Here is a 22,081-nt window from a genome sequence, read left to right on the forward strand (position 1 = left end):
AGATTGGAGGTCACACCTCAGAGATGTTGCCTCAGTCATGCAATCACTGGAGAAGGCTGGCCTCTGTCAACCAAATATGTGAAGGTTTGGCATTAAGAGACTAAATATTTAGGGTACTTAGTATGGAAAAGGAAAATCCAGTCATTCAGTAATATTACGGCAATCACCAGGAGGCAGTATCACAGCGAGGTTGGCTATTTCTGTTTATCTGAACATATAGGAATTAACTCTTGAAGAAGTGCTGGTTGCCAGACCTGATGCAACTCTGTGCTCAGCACAGAACCACCAAAGTACATCATCCATGCCTTAATGTCTCTAAGAATCATTTATTAGGGGTCTGCTAGCTCCAGTTATGCTTCCCTTCCACACAAGCAAACAATGTGATGTTGAGCTAAAACATGACAGCGGCCACATTAAAGTTGCAATTGATACCGTAGTACAAAAATTGATGTGACCAAGTCAGTTTCTGATGAAATTTCCTTATAGATGCACTGTAAAATTCAGGAGAAACAAGTGTGAGAGAAGTATTCCAAAGTGATGAGAAGAGCGTTAAGGACAGCAAAAGTATCACTCATCAATTAGTAAAACAGAGATGACAAAAGGGACCATAGGAATAAGTTTGAAAATTGGTCCAACATTAATTTTAATGCTCAGCACAGAACAGGGTCTATGCAATTTATTAGAGTGGTTGTAAACTGAGCTGAAGGCTTAAAAACTCTAGGTTTTCAATGCTCACTTGATCAAGGTGCTATGAACTGGAACAATACAATAGCAATGTAAAACAATGTAATCTAAAGGAGGAAAATGATTATATGAATGTGAACAGCTATTTTAAAACAAATACTTAAAATGCAAAGTATTTTCAACTGAAATTACATGTTGTTGAACATTTCTGATCTGACAAACCTTACTGAGCAATCACACTACTATTTCATTTACAGTTTAATTGTATCTTTCACATAACAAAACTAACTCTTTCCATACTCCCACTTCTGCAACAAATGTTCCTTTACTTATGGGGTATAAATAAGTTACTGCATTGACTATATTACTTCCTACAGATCCCACACTTCATAGGAGAGACTAAAAGATTTAAAAAATTCAATGGGATTTCTTTCACAACACAAGGTCCACCTGAAAAGTGATCTTGAGATAGGACAGTTACACAAATTACACAATTTAACACAGACAATAAGAACATGGGATGATTCTCCCCCTGACCCTGTCACCACATGTAATTTTTAATTAAGTGACTGTGGTTGGTACCATGATCCATCTTGCATAGATCTACTTTAAGCCAAGGGGTACTGAAAAGCCCAGGGGATTGATGGGTTATTGAGTCTTTCACCTCTAGCACAGATTAGTAGCGACTAAACATTATCACCATTTGATGACTCTTTGGCAGCCTCTGACAAGTGAGAGGAAGGACGAGCTTGTGGCTAAGAAACTGGTCTGGAACTCACAAGAACTGAGTTCAGTCCCTGACTGTGCCACAGATCTCCTGTGGGACTTCAGACAAAAATCACTGGAACTCTGTGTGTGCCTGTAAAATACTTACCTTCCTCACAGTAATGTTTTGGGGGACAAGAGCTGAATGGACCATGAAAAGTATTTTCACAACCCAGATGTGGTTTCTCACTATCAGGCTATAAGCAGAGTGCTGAGCAGTGTGGGGAGGAGTGTGCAATGCCACTGACTCATGTCCTAGTTCTGTGGATAAACAATCTGTAAAATTATCAGTCCTTTCACCAGCACTCCTTTCCACACACACTACAAGTTAAAAACAAAGCAAACGTTTGTAACCAAAATAGCTCCCTTACTGCAATGTGCATAGCAAAGGCCTGTGAGACAGATATTTAGAATACAGCATTGCTACATTTTCCTCAGAATAATAAATATTTCACCAGAAACTCTATTATTTAAGTCTCAATTAAATGCTAAGTTTGGAAGTCTCATTACGGAAGATTACATTTCTATAAAAACAACAAGGAGTCCGGTGGCACTTTAAAGACTAACAGATTTATTTGGGCATAAGCTTTCGTGGGTAAAAAACCTCACTTCTTTAGATCTATTAGTCTTTAAGGTGCCACTGGACTCCTTGTTGTTTTTGTGAATACAGACTAACACTGATTCTTACCCCATTTCTATAAAGTAACATTTACAAAGCAATGTTCGATATTAATTCTTTATGTGAAACTGTAAAAAAAAAAAGTGTCACATTTCATTTTTCAAGATAAACTCCAACAACTGAATAGAGGTAACGATATAAGCACTCATGCTTCTGAGCCCTCTGAGTGACATAAGTTACACCTACAAAAGCACTGGTGTGGACAGGTCTATGCTGGCAGAAGATGCTCTCCCGCTGAGATAGCTACCACCACTCATTGAAGGTGGTTGAATTATGTCAGCGGCAGAACTCTCTCCATCGGCATAGTGCGGCTACACAAGCGGTCTTACAGCCACACAGCTGCATTGGTACAGCTGTGCCATTGTAAGCTTGCTAGTGTACAATTCTGTGCAGACTTCAGGAGACTGAATGAAATTTCACAGTCCAACTCCTACCCCATACCCCAGGTGAATGATCTCCATGGCAAGCTAGGGAAAGCCAATTATATAATAATGCTAGAAACAAACTTTAAAAAATACCAAATTCCATTTTCTCTACTGATGCTTTGGGGTTTGTTTTGTATTTCAGTCATCTTGCACAAGGAAACTAGACTTGTCAGTTTCACTTTCCCAGTCCATGCATTAGTTTAATGCTGCAATATTTGGGTTGCATAAATCACAGTCCTGACTCCTCCTGTAGGGTGACCAGACGTCCCGATAAAATCGGGACCATCCCAATATTTAGGCGTTTGTCCCGCGTCCCGACCGATCTTTGGTCAGGACGCAATTAGCCCCGATATTTCACAGTACTCCTTTTTTTGTTCCGCCGGCAGCACTCGGCTTTTTTTTTTTTTGCTCTGCCGGCGTGTCCCCCACTCCCCCCAATATTTTCTTCCTCTCATCCGGTCACCCTATCCTCCTGTTCTCAACCAGGGCTTTGGAGCTGCGCTCCAGCTCCAGGCAAAAACCTGCAGCTCCACTGCTCCGTTGGAACTGCTCCACGCTCCAGCTCTAGGCTCCGCTCCAAAGCCCTGTTCTCAATGACTGGACAGAACTCCCCATTCAAGATTAGTCTACCAAATGGCACTAGAAAGCAAAAATCATTTAAAATAGGTTTTAAAATGTTATAAATATCGCTCGTACTTGCCCCCCCCAAACACACACACACTATGCATACACTGTGCAAGCCCAAAGCCCAACAAGTGAGAGCAATTCTCACCCTAGAGAGGACGCATGAGCACTTGCTGCCAACACTAGTGAAATTGGTCTACTGATTTTTTTCACCCTTCCTGTAGCATTAAACCTGGATGAATAGCTGTTTTTGACCTATTGACAGTGTTAGCAATTCAAAATACATTACCAAGCAACTGAGTGAAAAATACTATCAATTCTAGGACACATTTATAACCAGAGGATGCAGGGTTAGAGCCAGAGGTATTTAGAAAGCAGCTTCAAGCACACAGTGTAATATAAATGCAACTAAACAGGCAGGATATTTACTACTATGTCTTATTAGGTCATGATAATTAACCAACTAGTAAAAGAATCTAATATATTTGCCTTCTGATACCAACAACATTTTGGGGTTCTACTGTCCCATTTTTGGTAGGCAGGTAAATGTGTTTTTACTGTGGGATGGACCTGAGGTGTCAAAACTAACACATCAATCTCAGTTACCCTTTGCATGTTTACAGAGCTTTTTACCCATATAACTCAAAGCACTTCACAAAAGTGTATAAACAGAATTACCCCCATTTTGAAGAAAGAAACTGAGGCATTAAGAGACATAGCAAGACCAACCTGGGTTCAATATTTATAGCAATTTTATCTTTACTCCTAGACTCTCAGATTGCGTTAGTTGCAAAGAAACTGCACTCCATGCCTGGTTGTCCATGTTTTTGGGACTTTTTGGTTTGCACTTAGCTCCAGCTAGTCCCAAGTGCCGTTCCCTGCCTCTGGAATGTACTATGTGGTTGAGATGCTCATGCCTGTGCTCTGCAGCTTCCTGCACCAAATGAAGTTCCAGGTACCGGCCATTATACATAAAACCATAAAGTGGCCTAAGCACAACTCTTGGCCTTTGACTTGCCTTCTGACCTATGCTTGTCTGGAATGCTGGAACTCACCATTCTAGAGATAAAGTTCACAGTAACCAGGTACAGGCCTTTCTCAGTAGCAGGTCTAGGCATGTGGCAATCATGCCTGCAGCAGACATGCTTAGCACAAGCAGCTATTTCTAAATGTGGCTCTGCAAGATTTATTTCTTTGCAGTCTTTCAGCTGGCTGACCTATGAAATGGTAGGCCTATAGATGATCCTTCTGTCCTGTTTCTAAAGCCCTGAGCTGCAGGATTGTGGTGGTTTTGCTCTTCCTTTAAAGTATGTTAATAATATGAGTTAAAGCCATGTAAAAAAAGTTTCCATATACCACACTATAGGTGCCTTGTATTGCAAATACATTAAAAAAAAAAAGTTACCTTTCCTCCTTTTTATTTATGTCAGATCACCTCTAAAATTGTGAAGAGGTTTTTTTAATCATGCTTCTATTGCATACATCTTTAAAATACAGTAATGCATTTTAACTCCTCTTGTATAGCAGCCTGAGTGCCTTGGTGAGAAGACAGTTTAAAAATTATGACATTTTAAAAAGTCAGCAGCAGTTTTAAATTTTGTACTTAATATCTCTACATGCAAACAGTTCAGCAACATCTTCAAGCATTTTCCAGATTGGTTCCAAATAACCTAAGTGTAAACTTTGGTTTTGGATCTGGACTAAAATAACTTTTAATACTTGAAATACAAGCAGTATACAAATATATATCCCCACAACAACAACAACAAAAACTACCCTAAAAGCATGTACATTGAAACTGTTCTATCCATCATTTCACTGATATCAAATAACCCACAAGAACAAAAGAATAATTGCTGCAGCGTTAAGAGCTTGCAAAACTAATTTATTAATTAAGCAACAATGATTAGTAAATGTGAGTAGTATTTTAAACCCTGATATTTCTTAAGCAGGAGTACTAGTACTATAGTATTGAATTAATTCAGAACCAATAGATAAGGCAGCAGATGTTACTTATACCTGAACTAATGCTTTACTCATAGGCAGCATTAGCATACTTAAAAGGTTCAACTAGGAAAAGCTAATGTGTCACTTCCATCAATATTTCATGCAGCATTACAACTAAGCGAAGTGCTTTCCAATCCTTTGGGGACAGGGGGAAAAAAGAGAGAAATCACAATGAGCTCAAGATAACCAAAGAGGAGCATGGAGAATTGCTTATCTACCTACTATAGTAGATGAGTGTGAGTTAACAGATTCATTCTCATCACAGTTCACTGTTTAAAAACCTCAAAGAAGTTTAAAAAAAGTCTCAAGTGAGCTGCAATACATTCCTTTCACTTTCCAGATAAATATGAACTCTGGTTCCATTTAATTCTGTGAAATCCTGAAGTAAGATAATATGGGGGAACTGTGGGGGAGGAGGCGGGAGGGAAAGAGAGCAGTGAATACAAATGCTTAGAGCTGACTTCAAAACATTTCTCTTCCACACATCTTGTCAGCTTTGAAATGTGTTCACCTATCTATGACCACAAATTATCAGTGACTCTAAACTGGAAGCTGAACATCGCTGATGTGACATGAATAAAGATAAGGGAAGTACATACAGTACTTCTACTTTAATGATAATTTAATGTGCAATGCGGGTACCATTTATAATGGCTGTTTTAAATACTGCCTTAGAATAAGATATGCTGACAGAAGGCTTTTTTTTTTTTAAACAAACATGCAGGTTTGCGATAGCTTCTGCCTATTGGTGCTTGTTCAGCCTCCAACCATCCTCCTCCCAGCTCTTGTTTATTGTTAGAAAAAAACTGAGAATGGTAAGACATATAGTACTTATCCTATGGATTTTATATATTAAAACAATTTGCAGCCATTCAGTTTGGCACCAGCCTACAACACCACTTTGGCAATAAGAAAAATAAATACATCTATTGTGCCATCATTATAATCATGTGGTGAACATGTAAAACACACACAACCACTAACAAAGACACCTGTACCTAGTAAAAGAACTTCCTGTTCCCAGAGAGATAACTTGGGTGATTATAAAATTTAAAGATAGAAAATACCTATTAGAATTGTGTGGGGAGACTTTGGCAAACCAGTGAAGTGCCTAAAACCATTATGGCTTATTGTTAAAAAGAAACCTAGTCAGCAAGCTGTAAATTGGTCATTCAGCAATCTCAGCTTGATCAAGGCAGGAGAGGAGGGGGTTTTGGGTGCCACAGAAAGGGCAGCTTGACCCTGCATCCTTCCTGATAAGAATTGCGTTGAAGTTGCTGATACATGCATTTTAAAAGAGCAGGAATTCTATTGGGGTCTCAGAGCTGCAGACTCTGGAGAACCCACACCTGATTAATCAATAATCAGAAGGAACCTCTTGCTTGAAACTGCTTACTTAACAAGGTTTCTTTAATGTTATTCTATTACTAATGTATAAATAAGGGGGAAAAGCTTGAGATAATTGGACTCGTTTGGGGACTCTTTTGGACTCTCCCTCTGGATACATCTTGCAGTCCTCACCGGCAGACAGAAGATTTGGCCACCGGAAGCCTGCCGCTGTGTCACTCGAGAGCCACACTCAGCTTTGGTAATTATCAAGGGTTGGGGGTGTTTTACTAACCTGTTGCGGACGTGTGTAAGTGCTTGAGATTAGTAAACTTAAAGCTAAAGTGAAAGCACTCGTGTGGTCCTGTTTGTGCCAGCCATCTATCGGTTGGACGGCCGTGTCTCCCCTGATTTATTTCCTGACACCTCCTTGCACAGAGTAAAGTTACCAAGAGCTTTGGGTTGAAAGAACCCCGGGTAACAGAATGATCATCCAACCAATCTCAGTGACAATGCAAAAGTATTCCCTACAGTAAAGAGTGTTTTATCCAGTCTAGTTTTTCCATTAGTCCAAAACAATTAAGCCACAGCAGACAATTGCCTAATTATTACCTAAGTATTCAGCCTAAGTCTTCCCCCTCCAGTTTATCCCATTTCTCTCAGTTATATTTTATTTCTTAGTCTCTGCCACTCGATGCAGACAGTGGCAGAATGAGGACAGACAGATGCTTAAGTTTAAACTTTAACACAGGAGAGGGGCGTGACTCACCCATTGCCCATATTCTCCTATACCAGGTATTAACTGGTCCCAGTGTGGGAGTTACAGGGCTTCTTACCATATAACCCATAACGCAGGGTAGGTTTTTGTCAGCCTACTCCCCAGTACTCAGTTCTCTCTGAGTCCTAGCCCGCTACCCCTATTGTTGTGAGGGGGACAGACGGTCAGCAGGGTAGGGACCTCAACACACAAGGGCCACAAGGTCTGACCTCGGTCCTTGACAGCCGCAAGGTCTCAGCCTATCACATGAGCCCAAGACCCAACGCCAAAATCCCAGGTCTCTTACCTCTGGGAACCATTCATTTTATTCTCTTAACTACACTGGAAACCAGCTATTAGTTGTAACAAATAACAACTCCACCCCAGTAGCTCAGTTAGGTACTAAGCAGATTCCTACTTAACCAACCGTGGCTTGAAGGTGCTGCGAGGAAGGCAAACAACTCCCAGGTCCTCTGCCAACTGGCCCATGGGAGAAAAAATTCCTTCCTGATCCCCTAAACAGGCAATTGGCTAGACCTGCAGCTAGCTTCCCATTCATACTTTGGGTGGATAGGGTGGGTTGCTGGATCGGAGCCCAAAGAGGCTGGGGAATGCTGGCCAATCAGCACCCCCCTCCCTCAGCTGGCCAATGGGCACCAGAGACTCCCAGGGGGAGAAGCTACCTATTGTCCCTGAGCGAGTGTCTCCCCTCCTTGCTACTGGGTCTGTCCCCTTTTCACCACTGGCCTCATTAAGTTTCCTCGCCATTGAGGCAGTTGGGTGGCATTTTTCCTCACGCCTCCCAACAGCGACAGAAAAAGAAAATATTTTTTCCAATACTTCCCCTACAGCATTTTCAATCCTTCGTTTTAAAAAATTTTCTATAGGGAATGGTATTAAACATGTACGAATGCTACACTATCCACACAAAGTTTGGTTTGATCAGATTGAATAGGACAGTGATTAGAGGCACCTCAGTGAGAGCAGTTGAGTCACCCATTATAGGTGGAGCCCAGGCTTGCAGTGGCTCATAAAATGAAGGTAGCTGGGAGACTAAGGGAATCAGCCAGCCAGAGAGTATTCTCGGGCAATTCTGTCTTCTTATTATTGATCAAACTTTGGGGGGCAAAAGAGGAGCACTTTCTGTGTGGGAATGTGGCACGGAGTTTGGTAGGACTCTGGGCTGGTTGCTGTGTTTTCAAATATAGGCTAGGTTGCTGACTGAAAATCTATACATTTAGCTACACCATTATTAATATTTTAATACACAAATAAGAACCCTAAATACATGATTAAAGTATGTACTCAATCACAGTTATTTTTGTTAAGAAAACAGAGCGTATAAATGAGTCTATAACTGTTGGAAACACACCTTGCTTATTTAATCTTAATTCTATAATTTTTTGGTGAAGAAACTGACCTGTTTGTGCATACCTCTTGCTACTGTGTGCCAGTGAGAATTTGCATTGAGGTCAGTTTGGTATGGCTGAGTGGTCTATGCATGATAAGTGAAATCCTGGCCTGGAAGAGCTCAGTGCTCCATTGTCCTTAGACAAGTTTCAGGCTGTGCAGTGCACCCCTGGTTGTTCACTTGGTTACCACCCTCCAGCCCAGATGTGGAGGCAGTCTGTGGTACTAGTATAACTGTTGAGCACTTTGGGATTCTTTATGTTAAAAAGAAATAAGTACATGCAAAATATTTATTACTGCTTAATATAATACAAACATTAGTAGATCAAATAGGAGCATTCAGTATAGAATCAGTCTTCTGTATGGCAAATCTGGCTCAAGAGATGATGTGAATAAGTGTGAAGACAGACCACCCCAAGTTACATGCCCAACTCACCTCAAACATTCCTGTGACGAAAAAAACACACCACAGAATGAATTAAAAGAGATGACGTCTTAGCTGACTGGCTTTAAGAACTGTTTAGACCATTGACAAATTCACCATCCTTTTGGTGAAGCCACTAGAAAATTAATCTCTCCAATATAATGCTGTTTCCCCTTCACTGTCCCTCCTCTCACGCTGTTACATACAATCTATCCACCTTTCTAGTCCTTGTTCCAAAACACAGACTTGGCAGTGCATGCCCACCTTTAGAAAAAAACAAAATGAAAGTATTAGAAACAGAGGCTAGGAATTGAGGGCCTATTTCAGTGCCCTCTGAAGTCACTGATCCTTCCATTGTCCTCACTGGATCGAGCCTTGTAAGAGGAAAGAGGAGATTGAAGAATTAGAGTGGAGTTCAGCCTAAATTAGTGGTCTTGGAACAGCTGAAAATACTCAGCCACATGCAACATTGACACATTCCACCTCCAGACAATCAAAGCTTCTTCTGTATTCCAAAACACCTCAGTCACAATAAAGGTGTCAAAACTGAAGTTTTACTCAGTCATCCCAAAAACAACTCAGAAGGAGAAATAACGTTTGGCGATTTCTTCAGCACCTTACATAACAAATACAGGACTCTCAACTGCATTGTGAATCCAGAAGCTTACCACAAGACTCAGTTATCTACATGTTGAATACCAATGATGTGTTCTTAGTAACCATGTGACATCAGATTTATTTATTATTGTTTATATTACAGAAGGACCCAGAGGACCCAGTCATGATCAGGACCCCATTCTGTACAAATGTGGAAATTGGCCCCAAAAGTTCATAATCTACAGTTTAACACTACAGAATTAAGTGAGGATGGGGAGAGAGAAAATTAATAAATATCAAAGATGATGTAGTAATTAGGATCATTGTCCTAAAAAACAAAAAACAAAAAACCTTATAACAAAGGGAAGCGTTGAACTTCTAAAGTGCAAAACCAGAACATGATTGCCATTATATAAAACCCGTAATTAAGTAAAATAGGGAATGTGATTACTATTATTTATTCTTTGCATTTTGGCAGCATTTACAGGCCCCAGTGAGAATCTGGACCCCATTGTCCTAGACGCTGTATGGACTTATAAGAGGATACTGTTCCTTCCTCAAATTGTTTAAAATCCATCTGTCAATCTCATCTGCATGGGCAGGCTCCCAGACCTGCTCAAAGCCCTACTGTTGCTTACAATCAGACTGCACAACAAGGAACTGAACCCCCCCCCCCCTCCCCAATGACACACACACAAACAGAGGATATCCTTTTCCCCCATCCCTCCCCCTCCAAACAGGCAGAGGAATCAGGGTGATGGTAGGTACTCCACATTAATTCCAATTATTTCCTACCTTTGGCTATTCCAATATTCCCTTATTTTCTCCGAACTCCTGCAGATGTTCTATTTTTAAAATAAATTTTAGGAATATAGGAATTGTTATGCTAGATCAAACCCATGGACCATCTAGTCCAATATCTTGTCTCCAACGGTGACCCCCCACCAGATGCTTCAGCAGGTAGATTGTGAAAAATTAATTAGGTGTTATTCCTAAATTCTAATTAACTAACACCAAGAATAAAATTTAAATATTTGATGATAGCGAGTCATAAGGCAACAAAATGTATAAAACCATAGGTTATCCTCACAGATGAAAATTACACTTATCGATAACTTTAATAGTTCAGCACTTGTACGTTTCCAAATATAAAAGCTATTCCATAAGAGTGTGTTGGTGTTTTATTCTGAAAATGAGGTGACAGACTGAAGTTCACATTAAAATAATTTTTGAACTAACATGAGAGATGACCTCAACCCATGACAAACGACCTCAACCTAAAGAAAGTTCATCCTACCATTATTTTAGCCAATATGCCATCATCACTTGACTCCATGGTTACCACTGCTTTGTCCGTTTCGATTTCACATAATGCATCTCCTGCATTTACAGTTTCACCTGCAAAACAAGACATGATTTTAAAATACTGTAGAATAACTTCCTTTCAGAACTACTTAACCCTTGTTAAAATGGAGACATACTGAAATGTCCTTTGAAGCATGCATCTGGCTACCAGTTTTCCAGTATTGTAAGGATGGTTAAAAATGCAGTAAATAATATTGTACTTTGAGACTTCTGAATAAAAATCATTGCTTTTTTGTAAAGTGTTAATGTCATTAATTACCCATGTTTGCGGTAAGTATTCAGACAGACAGAACAATGAAGTGACTTGCCTTAGGTCACAATCAGTCAGGAGCAGAGTCAAGTAGGCAACCGTGAAATCCTTATGTCCAGCCTTTGGCAGTAACTGCTAGCCATTGATGAAAATGGTGATTTAAGTATCTCTTAGTATAATACTGGTAACAAGCAGCATTGTCTTAAAACTATATATAAGACAATGTTGTGTGTGTGTATATAATATATATCACTTGTTTGTGTATATAAACACACACACACACACACACAGGCAAGTGTTATTTTGAATTTATAGCAAAGAGTTAAAAATGAAACTGTCCTCCCTCATGGACTCCACTCATCATTACAGATATACAAATAAAACTTCAAGAATAAAAAATAATTCAGATGGCAAGTTTGTCAGTTGTTTTCTCTCGTTATAAAATCCTGAACAAGCAAAGCCTTTTAGAAATATAATCTTTTGTGAAATGAAAATATGTATGTGTTTTAGAAGTGGATCTGCATGAACTACACAAATCTACTGATTGGATCAAGTTATATTGTGGTTTTCCTCTCCTTTTAAGCACAGACATGCCTGCTATTGCATGATAACAGCCCTACGAGCCTGGATTGTTCTGACAGATGAATAATGACTGGATACCTGCCATTAAATGAAATTACAGTGGGAAACCTGGAGAGGATCCAGAATGTTTTGGCCTTAAAGCAGATGCTTTTCTTTACACAGCACTGGAGAAAAAGTACAATTATGTATCAGGATTGTAGGTACTGTATTTTTAATTAAAATGCAAAACACAGGCTTTAACACTTTCCGCAGCACAGTAAATGAAGTGACACTATGATATCTCTAATTTTAATTTCCACTTGCTCTCTGAAGCGCTTAAACCTCAGAAAAATTACTTTGACACCTACGATTTCTGCTTGTGTATGTGACATGTGCAGATATTTGTCTTGATTATTTCCTGTATTGTGGGAAAAAAGAAAGAGAAAGAACTGCTATATGGTTTGGATGACCTTTACAGTAAGAAACAGCAGCTATATTCAAGCCTCGATTAAATAAATACTTCCCCGAGGTTCTGTTGTGGGAACTCTAAGGGGAGAAAAGATGGCCAATTTCTTTGTCTACTCAAATATATACAGGGAACTTAGCACTTCATTATTTCATTTGCAGAAAGAAATCTACATTATGACACATTAAACTGCAACAGAAATTAGGAACTGGATGGCCACTAAGCCTTTCAACTCTAATTCACAGTGGTTTAGTTCTGTTAGACGGTTATTTCATGTGGTTTGTTATAACTTATACTACCTTAGACAGCTAGCTAGGTATTTACTAAATAAAATGGACTCATTCCTTAGCTGTGCCAATTCTGTGCCCAGCACAGTTGAGGGGGGCAAGTGACATCTTTATGCTTTCTCTCATTAGACTGTGGCCGGTCGGTGGCCTACTCCCAGCCCTGGGGCCACTTACAGCAGCCTTAGAGCAGTTTTATTTTTAAATTTTACCTTACAGCAATAGCTCCAGCAGTACAGGATTGCCAGAGCACAATAGCGCTCCAGCAGTGTCCCCAGCCTCTCAATGTGCCTCTTACCCTGGGGACTCAAAGCCTTCCAAGATGCTTGGGAATTCCCCTGCACTGGGGACTCTCTGGGAAACTGGTAATGCTAACTTTTTCTGCCTCTTGGCCCCACCATAACAGCAGCCAGTGGCAGAGGATTTGTCATAATATCTATTTTTAGAAGTATGTTGCAATATAGCCTTAGAAATCCCTGTCACTGGTTCAGTAACTCAGTTCAATGAATGGGAGTGTGATACCTCTCAGCGGGGGCTGCCAAATACATGATACATCCTAGCAGGTGCCCAATTTGATGCCAAGTACAACTCAAAAGATCAGCTTTCCAACCGGAAAGGATTGGAAAGCAGAGAGCTTTGCTGAAAATTCTGATTCCCAATGCTTTCTAATGGAAAAGCTGGTACTTGGTATCATAAAATTGTTCAGATGGCTACTCTGTGTGAATATTCATTATAATTATAGTTATATTCATTATAATTATTCAGACACTTTGAAAACCCTTGTTTTCAGTGGTTAGCTCCTCATTTTAGAGCAGTGGTTCCCAAACTGGGGTTTGTGAACCCCTGTTGTAGGGGGTTCTTGGGAAAAGATTCCCTAATGGTGGACAGAGCTGTCCATCCCGGGCAGCATGGGGACTTCCAAGAGCTAAGCAGATCAAAGCAAGCAGATCTATCACACTGAGGAGATTTAAACTTTAAGACTCCTTATACAAAATAGAAAGGAAGGTGGATATTTTTTGCTGTTTTTAAAATTAAATAGGCTGCTAGTGATGTTTTTAAATTATTATGAAGAACAAGTTTAAGCTTCGTTGTAACATGCATTGTTTGCCTGGACTGCTCAAGACCTGAATGCTTGTGTAGGAGGAACTTAGTTGGCTTCTTAAATACCTTCATGCTGTTTCACATCTGATACTCCTTGATGAAACATAGGCGCCAGTACAGAGGGATGACGAGGGTCACGTGATGCCCCCACGACAGCACGCTCCCCTCCCCCCCCCCGCAGGTCCCTCCCCCTTTTTTTTTCCTGGCAACCCCCGCAGGCCTCCCCACTTTTCCAGCAGTGCCCCCCCCCAGGCCCCAGCCTGCCTGGGGGCTTCGTCCCGTGCCCCTTTTTTCTACTGGCGCCTCTGATAGGAGCCTTGTCTTAGAACAGGCTTAATCAAAAGTGATACAAGCTACAAAAGTGCGATCTTGGAAGAGTGTTGCTGTTTTCATAATATAATAAAAATACTGTAAAGATAAATAATAATTAATATATAGTGTGTAATAAGCATGTCATAAAAACAAATTTTATATTTCTAAGATCACTGCTTTTATAATTTATGCTGAGGTAAGGGAGAAAATCCCTGGAAATATTCATTTTTAGGAAGGGGTTCACAAGACTTGACGTTTTAGTGAAAGGGGTTCCTGGTTGTTAAAGTTTGGGAACCACTGTATTAGATTGATTACTACTCTGCTATACTGGAGTTTTCCTTCAAATTTAACTAGGTCATATCCAACAGAGGTTCGGTAGCCTAGATGCAATAAGATGTTATATTATATATAGTGTCAGTCCAGTTACTAGTGGACAGGTGTCCAAATCATAAGACACAAATTGCACCCCTTGATGCATAAAGATTGACAATGGAGAACTCCCTTCTCTCAGTCCCTAGAGGTAGTCCCTTCTTGTTTAGAACACAGTTGAGTTATACTGTATGGGGAAGCATCCATTGATGCTGCCAATTCTATGTACCTGGCTCAGGATAATCAGAGGATTGTAGTCTCCAGGGCTGTCAATCTGTCATCTTTCACCAATACTAAATTCATACATAATAAATATCTTTAGAATAAAAAGCAGTTTTTTAAGCAATGGACTTCATTACCCACAGGAACCAATAGAAAGCTGCAGTAACAATAAGGGGGAAATAGTGAAGCTGTCTATTAAATACAATGTGTTTTCTCCTGCTGAAGTGAAATCATTTGTCTATACTGTGCAACTGTAAAAACAAATATTAGATATTTACACTAAAAGAGCAGGAACAGTGACCAGAAAAGTATTCTAGTGACCCCTGCTGGTTATATGGGGGAAAACCCACACATTTCCACATGCAACATAACAGGTTTACCTTTCCAATTTTTACACAAAGTAAAACTATTTCCCCATGCTTATTTCCCCCACACACAGTTCCTCACATCTCCTTGTCAATTGCTGGAAATGGGCCATTTTCATTATCACTACACACAGTTCTTTTTCTCTCCTGCTGATAATAGCTCACCTTTCTGATCACTCTCCGTATAATGTGTATGGTAACACACATTGTTTCATGGGTGGGTGGGTGTTTTCCTACTGTATTTTCCACTACATGCATCTGATGAAGTGGGCTCTAGCCCACGAAAACTTATGCTCAAATAAATTTGTTAGTCTCTAAGGTGTAACAAGTATTCCTGTTCTTTTTGCGGATACAGACTAACATGGCTGTTACTCTGAAACCTTTCCAATCTTGTGTCTTTCCATTTATTTTGAAATATGATACGGTATAATGTTTATTTTTTCAGATATAAGATTAGAAAGACTATATCACTATTAGTGCCATTCAATCATATATCAAGTCATTGCAGAATGAGTCATTTATGAGAATCGCTTAATGGTGGTAAATTTAGAAGCATTACCCCACTTTCCTTTTTTCCCTTTTTAAAAAAATCTAACTACCCATTTGCTTTAACCCTTATTACACTGCTATTTTCCAGACCGCCAGGCAAAAAAAAAAAAAAAAAAGTTTAGAACTAATTATTATCAAAGATGAACTAAATGAGCCCATGTATCACATTCAGATTTTTTAAATGGAAAGATCTCATTGTATTCAAAATGTTAGACTAATTTGTCTTTGAATCCAACCTTCAATTAAGAGCAATTAATATGCACAACTGATTTTCAGATACTTATCTAGGGAAGCATAATAGGGATTGAAATAGCTTTCTATAGCACACATGGAGGAATTGGCATAAGACCTTTATAATAAGAAATAACAGTTGTACAATGGTTTTAAAAGATTTTGTACTTTAAACTGTAGTTATAGACACAATATTCAAAAGAAAGAACCTAATCTGCTGTAGAATATAGTCTCCTGGTTATCAGAAACTCGTGGTTAGTTATGTTACATCTACACACTACATGTACTAGAGCGGCACAGCACCCTGTAGCACTGCAGTGTAGTAGGGTTGCCAGGAATCCAGTTTTTTACTGGAACACCCGGTTGAAAAGGGACCCTGATGCCTCCGGTCAGCACTGCTGATCAGGCCATTAGAAATCCAGTTAGTGGTGCAGCAGGGCTAAGCCAGGCTCTCTGCTTACTCTGGGTCTGCGCAGCTCCTGGGAGCAGCTGGCACGTCCCTGTGGCCCCTAGGCACAGGGGCAACCAGGGAAGCACTTCACACTGCCCCAGCCCTGAGTGCCAGTTCTGCAGCTCCCATTGGCCGGGAACCTGCCTGGCCACCCTGCGCCCAGGAGCCAGACATGCTGGCTGCTTCCAGGAGCCGCGTGGAGCCAGGGCAGGCAGGGAGCCAGCATTAGCCCCACTGCACCGCCAACTGGGAGCTGTCTGAGGCAAACACCGCCCAACTGGAGCCCAAACACCCACTCACACTCCAACCCCTGCCCCAGGCGAAACCCCCTCCCATACCCTAACTCCCTCCTAGAGCCGCACCCCAACCCCCATGCCAGCCCTGAGCCCCCTCCCTGAACCCATACCCCACACTCCCCCCTGCACCCCAACCCCTGCCCTAGCCTGGAACCCCCTCCTGCACCCCAAATATCTCATCCCTGGCCCCACCCCAGAGCCTGCACCTCCAGTAGAGCCCTCACTCCCTCCCACACCCCACCCCAATGGAAGTGCGTGAGGGTGGGGAAGAGCTAGCGACGGAGGGAAGGGGGATGGGGCTAGTGGGGGGGGTGGCACCTCAGAGAAGGGGCAGGGCAAGGGTGTTTGGTTTTGTGCAGTTAGAAAGTTGGCAACCTTACAGTATAGACACTTGCTACAGCAACAGAAGGGGGGTTTCCATGACTGTACTAAATCCACCCCCTTGAGAAGCAGTAGCTAGGTCAACTGAAGAATTTTTCCACCAACCTACAGAGGTCAATACCAGGGCTTAGGTCAGTTTAACTATGTCTTTGGGGGTCTGAATTTTTCACACTCCTGAGCAACATACCTAGATCGACCTAAGTTTTAGATGTAGGCTAGGCCTTAGAGAAAGACAACGACAACAGCCCTGGAAGTTGTCTATCGGCAAATCATTAAACCTCATGGAGCTTCAATTTATCCATCAGTAAAATGGGCATATTATACCTATCTAACTCCCAAAAGTGTTACTGTGAGGGTTAATGTTTGTAAAAACACTTTGCTCTTCTACAGTACCTCTGATCTGAAGTTCTCAAAGAATTTTGTCAAAATACAAACTGAATTTTGACCTTGAATAAGAGTAATGATTTCTTAAGTGTAACTAAATTTGGGGAAATATATAGTAATAGTACTTTCCACATAGTCAAAGCACATACAAACATTAAGCATGCTGATACTATGGTCATAAGGGCCATATAAGTTTGAGCATTGGCCTGCTAAACCCAGGGTTGTGAGTTCAATCCTTGAGGGGGCCATTTAGGGATTTGGGGCAAAAATCTGTCTGGGGATTGGTCCTGCTTTGAGCAGGGGGTTGGACTAGATGATCTCCTGAGGTCCCTTCCAACCCTGACATTCTATGATAAGTACCTAGCCTAATTTCTAAGTCATGTTCAAAACTTCTATGAGGTACCCAGTCACTGTAAGTATTACCCCCACTTTCTAGAAAAGGATACTGATGCAGAAAAAAAATACTTAAAAATATACTCAAGACCACAGAAGAAGTCTGTATCAGAACTAGCATTAGACTTCAGGAGGTCTTCGCTCCCAGCTCTGTGCTCAGACTACACCGATCTCTAAAGTGAAACTAACGGTGGTCTTTAGAGCCCAAGATATAATCTTACTGGTCCCTAAAGGCCATGCAGGGCATAAAGGTACAACTGCCAACTTTATGGCTCCTATTGGGTCATAAACATGTTGCTTTCCCTGGACTCCATTATTAAATTTAAAATCCAGCCTTAACTTGAATTCAGAGTGTGAACCAATGATTCTTCTGATTCAACCTATGGAGCTAGAGCACCCTCATTTACAGCCAAGGCATGTGAAGATACAAAATACTGCAAAGGTCATTTATCTAGCAGAGCCAACACATTCTAATAAAGGTCAATTACTTTTCAGGTGACAGACCTCAGAGAGCAAGAGATAAACGAGTACCCAAAGTATCTTCTCATGCAAAGTAAATGGGTTTTGGAAATGAGTCTTTCCGGATTTAGAGACACATCTAGGCAACTTAAATTTGTTCAATTTCCATTAGCTTTAAGAATAGACTGTCATTTAATTATTAAAATGTCAGCCTGAATACCAACCATAACAGTTCCTTGTCTTTCATAATTTACTAGTAGGAAGAAACATAAGAATTCATACCAAATAGCTTGTAACTTTATCACAGTTCAGGGCTAGCTGCACTTTTGACACTGCTCTGGCCTGTCTCTGAGTACAGGCCAGCCAAGTTTAGGCCTTGAGCTTTCACCCCTTTGGGGTGAAACATGTGACTCTCCCACTCTTAGAACTGGGGCCCTGGGCTACAGCTCTGTGTGTACCACCTCTAATTACGCTTAATGACTCAGTACCTGCAGTTCTTCCTTCTGGGAACTGTGACCAGCAGTAAATACAATGAACCAAACAGCTTTCTTAAAGTATTGTTTAATCCTAACAGCAGGAACACATCATAACAAGAGAAAGAATTTTGAAAGCAATAAACCAATTTATACACATAACTATCTTAGGCTTATCTACACAGCAAGTTACCATTCAGCAAGCCTGGGTATCAATCTATAGCTCAACAGCTTGCCGCATAGCAACATCCTATGCAGATGTTGTTGCAGTGCAGTGAAAGCCCCAGAAGGCATCTTGGGGTACTACTACTTCGAAGTGTAATATGCTAAGAAGCACTCTGGGACTTTCACTTAACTCTAGCAATGTCCATATGGACCATTACTGTGCAGCAAGCTGGTGAGTTGAAGATTCATAACCTGGCTTGCCACGTGGTAGCTTGCTGTGTACAAAAGCCCTTATTTAAGAGTTAGGGAGGCCTATTTTACCCCATTCTCCCAACCCTCTGGAGTCTGGGTTTCACTCTGCTCCCATACTCTTGCCAGAACTACAGGGAAAGGGGTGGATCTCCTTGGTCTTTGGGGAGAGAAGGCTGTGGGAGAACTCAGAGGGAATCATGGAATCAAAAGATTAACACTGAATCCTGCTCTCATTGGCACTAGGAGCACAGTGACAGGTAGGCAGGACGGGCTGCTGCTGGGACAGAGGTGGGGGACGCCTGCTGTGCCATGAAAAGCCAGGGAGGGAGGTGGGGGCTGATGTAGGGGTGTCCTCCTCCCCCTGCCAGAGATGGCTGGGCTGCATGTTACCAGAGCAGTTGAAAAGCAGCAAGCAATCTAGTTGGATGCTCATGGAACAATGGGATTGAGAAAGTGACGCTGTACCTGCCCCCATGAGGCACTGCAAACCCTTCCCAAAGCACCCTGCAGCCATTGGCATAGTGAGACAGCTACCCACAATGCACTGCTCTTGTGCTGCTATTGGGGATGCACTCCACCAGCACAAGTCTAGTGTGGACATGCAACAGCAGTTTAATTCCAGTAGTGGCTGTACGTCAGCGTAACTTGTGTCAACAAAACTAGTGTAGACAAGGCCTAAGTGTTTAGCTTAATGATTCTAATGTGCCAATGATGGGGTATATACCAGCCCTTAAAGATTCAAATAAAGTTTAGTTAGCACAAACTAAAGTTTCACATTACATTGATAAGGAAATATTACCACATACAGAGGTTTCTTTCACAAAATGCAGTTTAAACTCAAATTGCCATAAGAACTTGGGAATGTAATAACAGATTTCACACCACCTCTGAAGTTGTTTAGGATTTCTATATTGGTGAATCATTCCAAAAATCATTTGTGATATTTCATGAAAATCTAGTCATGTGTACATTATTCTTAATCTACAATATTAATTGTCCATTACTATTTTTTTTTTAAACACACATGCTCTCAGAAGCCGAGTGCGAAGATGCTTCTTGACTTGAGAGTTAAGAACGTATTTGCAAAAATACAAAATATGTTAACAGAGTAGCTTAGAGGTAGTTTTCAGACTGTCACTAGCAAACCAGTGGTCCATGGATCTTGTCCTTGATAGGCAGCAGGAAGAAACATTTTTGAGAACCAGCAATTTGTGGATGGGGTATTCAGTAGAGAGTTGGCACCCAGTAAGTGATCTTGCTCTTACAAAATAGTCCACATAATGAGTTGGAGAACCAATGCATAGCTCACTAAATTTGTCATTTTAGATAATTGTCTCTCACCTTCCTTTTTTAACCATTTCACAATATTTCCTTCCTCCATTGTAGGAGACAGTGCAGGCATGAGTATTTTAAATGCAGGAATACCTGGAAAACAAGACACTGGAATTAAACACTAAAACCTTTGCTTATCACAGAGTTAATACAGTTGAGATCTCTGAGAAAGGAAAGAAATGGGAGTTAAAAGCAAAATGAGTGAATGGGCAAACAATCCAAGGAAATAAATAAAAATATCCACCCTTGTTCTGTAATTCATTACTGTTAATACATCTTACAAATCTGAACTTGTTCATTATTGTGCTATAGACTACTGAAAGAGAAAATTATTACACTTGTAAAGAAATACTTATGGAAGAATGCTTATTTATTCAACAGCGGAGATAAAACAAGATGTATTTTTTTCATCCTTTCCGGATACAATGTGGACCTTTTCTGCAAAGTGAAAATATTGAAACAGAGATCTAGTATGCTTGCAGGCTATAAAGATCTTGCACAGAAAGAGGAAAACAGAGTTCATTTATTCCCTAAAGACTCCGTAGATCCACACCCAAGGGGTCATCATCCCTAAAGCACATGAATTGTAAAACTGAGTTGAAGTTATACATGGTTCATGCTCCCAGAAAGTCTGCAGTGCAGAAATCTAAATAAATTTGCTACTCCCTTCTATCCCTAATTAGTTCTCTCTTGATCCAAATCACGTCATAGAAACTCATTGTTCTGGTACTTTAATTATTTAACTTTAGCATTACTCGTTATTTTAGCATTTGTAAAGTGAATCCAGAGACGACCACTGATCAAATTGTGTTTTGTGGCTGTATTATCTATAGGGATTGATAATCTTTCTTTCTGATCACTGCTGGTCCGGGACTAGTGCTAGAAAAGTTACTGGTCCTGAGAATATTTGTACTAGTTTGCCAAACCCTTTTTATCCTTGAGAATATGTGAAATAGTAGACCTCACAGCATGGGTCCATGGCTTTGTTTACTCAAATATTTTCACTATGTTATATTATGGACCCCCAGAATTAGAAATTATCATTGTATAGGACTTGAAAGCTTTCATAAAATACACAGACTTGGTTCCACTTCTAACAGTCTGTTTTGAGACACTGGCCTCAATTAGTATATCAAACCTGAAAGGCTGAGAATAAAAGATGGTAATAAGGATAATGTGATTTAAAGTTCTTATGTCATGAACATCCAATAATTTTATTAAGGTTTACCACAACTCAGTTTCCACACAAGCATTTCTTTATTAGTCCAAAGGCCACTTGGTGCTGGCTACATCCAAAATATAAGCATATATACCTGTATTCTAAAACTTAGTAACAGTAACAGTTACTTTATAAGCATTGGCCAAATACATACAACCAGATCTGGGCCAGGAAATACCTTCTAATCATGGCATGGCTCCAGAAGGGCAAGGAAAAGCTCTGACAAAGAACCCCTAGAAAACATTGTTGCTTTATATAACAAACAAGTAATGTCTCTGATGGTTAGTGGACCTTAGCTAAAGTAAGCCGAAGCAGTTTAACGTGCACTCTGCTTTCTTCAAGGATTTCCCCTTATTTCACTGTCACATTTTCCCCCAGCTACTGGACTAAGCATTTCTAACCAGTTACTTACTGTGCCTGGTGTCCACTTAACCATGTTTTGTTTATTTCGATAGCTTAGTCCAAAGTTTAAATAAGATAACACTGGTATTTCCAAGGTCACT

The 22,081-nt window shown here is 40.5% G+C and overlaps 1 protein-coding gene across 3 annotated transcripts in view; it reads right to left on the minus strand.

The window, feature by feature from the left end:
- Positions 1 to 22,081, minus strand: part of PDHX (pyruvate dehydrogenase complex component X) — a 93,945-nt gene that overhangs the window by 62,347 nt on the left and 9,517 nt on the right. For all 3 annotated transcript variants that reach the window (XM_045013255.1, XM_045013254.1, XM_045013256.1), the window contains exons 2-3: positions 20,369 to 20,452; positions 10,996 to 11,096 (exon numbers count right to left, since the gene is read on the minus strand). In XM_045013255.1, coding sequence (XP_044869190.1) covers positions 10,996 to 11,096; positions 20,369 to 20,429 — 162 coding nt within the window. In that variant the 5' untranslated portion in view covers positions 20,430 to 20,452. The remainder of the gene's footprint in view (positions 1 to 10,995; positions 11,097 to 20,368; positions 20,453 to 22,081) is intronic.

The sequence above is a fragment of the Mauremys mutica genome, chromosome 4 (assembly GCF_020497125.1).
Source record: "Mauremys mutica isolate MM-2020 ecotype Southern chromosome 4, ASM2049712v1, whole genome shotgun sequence".
NCBI classification, from domain to species: Eukaryota; Metazoa; Chordata; order Testudines; family Geoemydidae; genus Mauremys; species Mauremys mutica.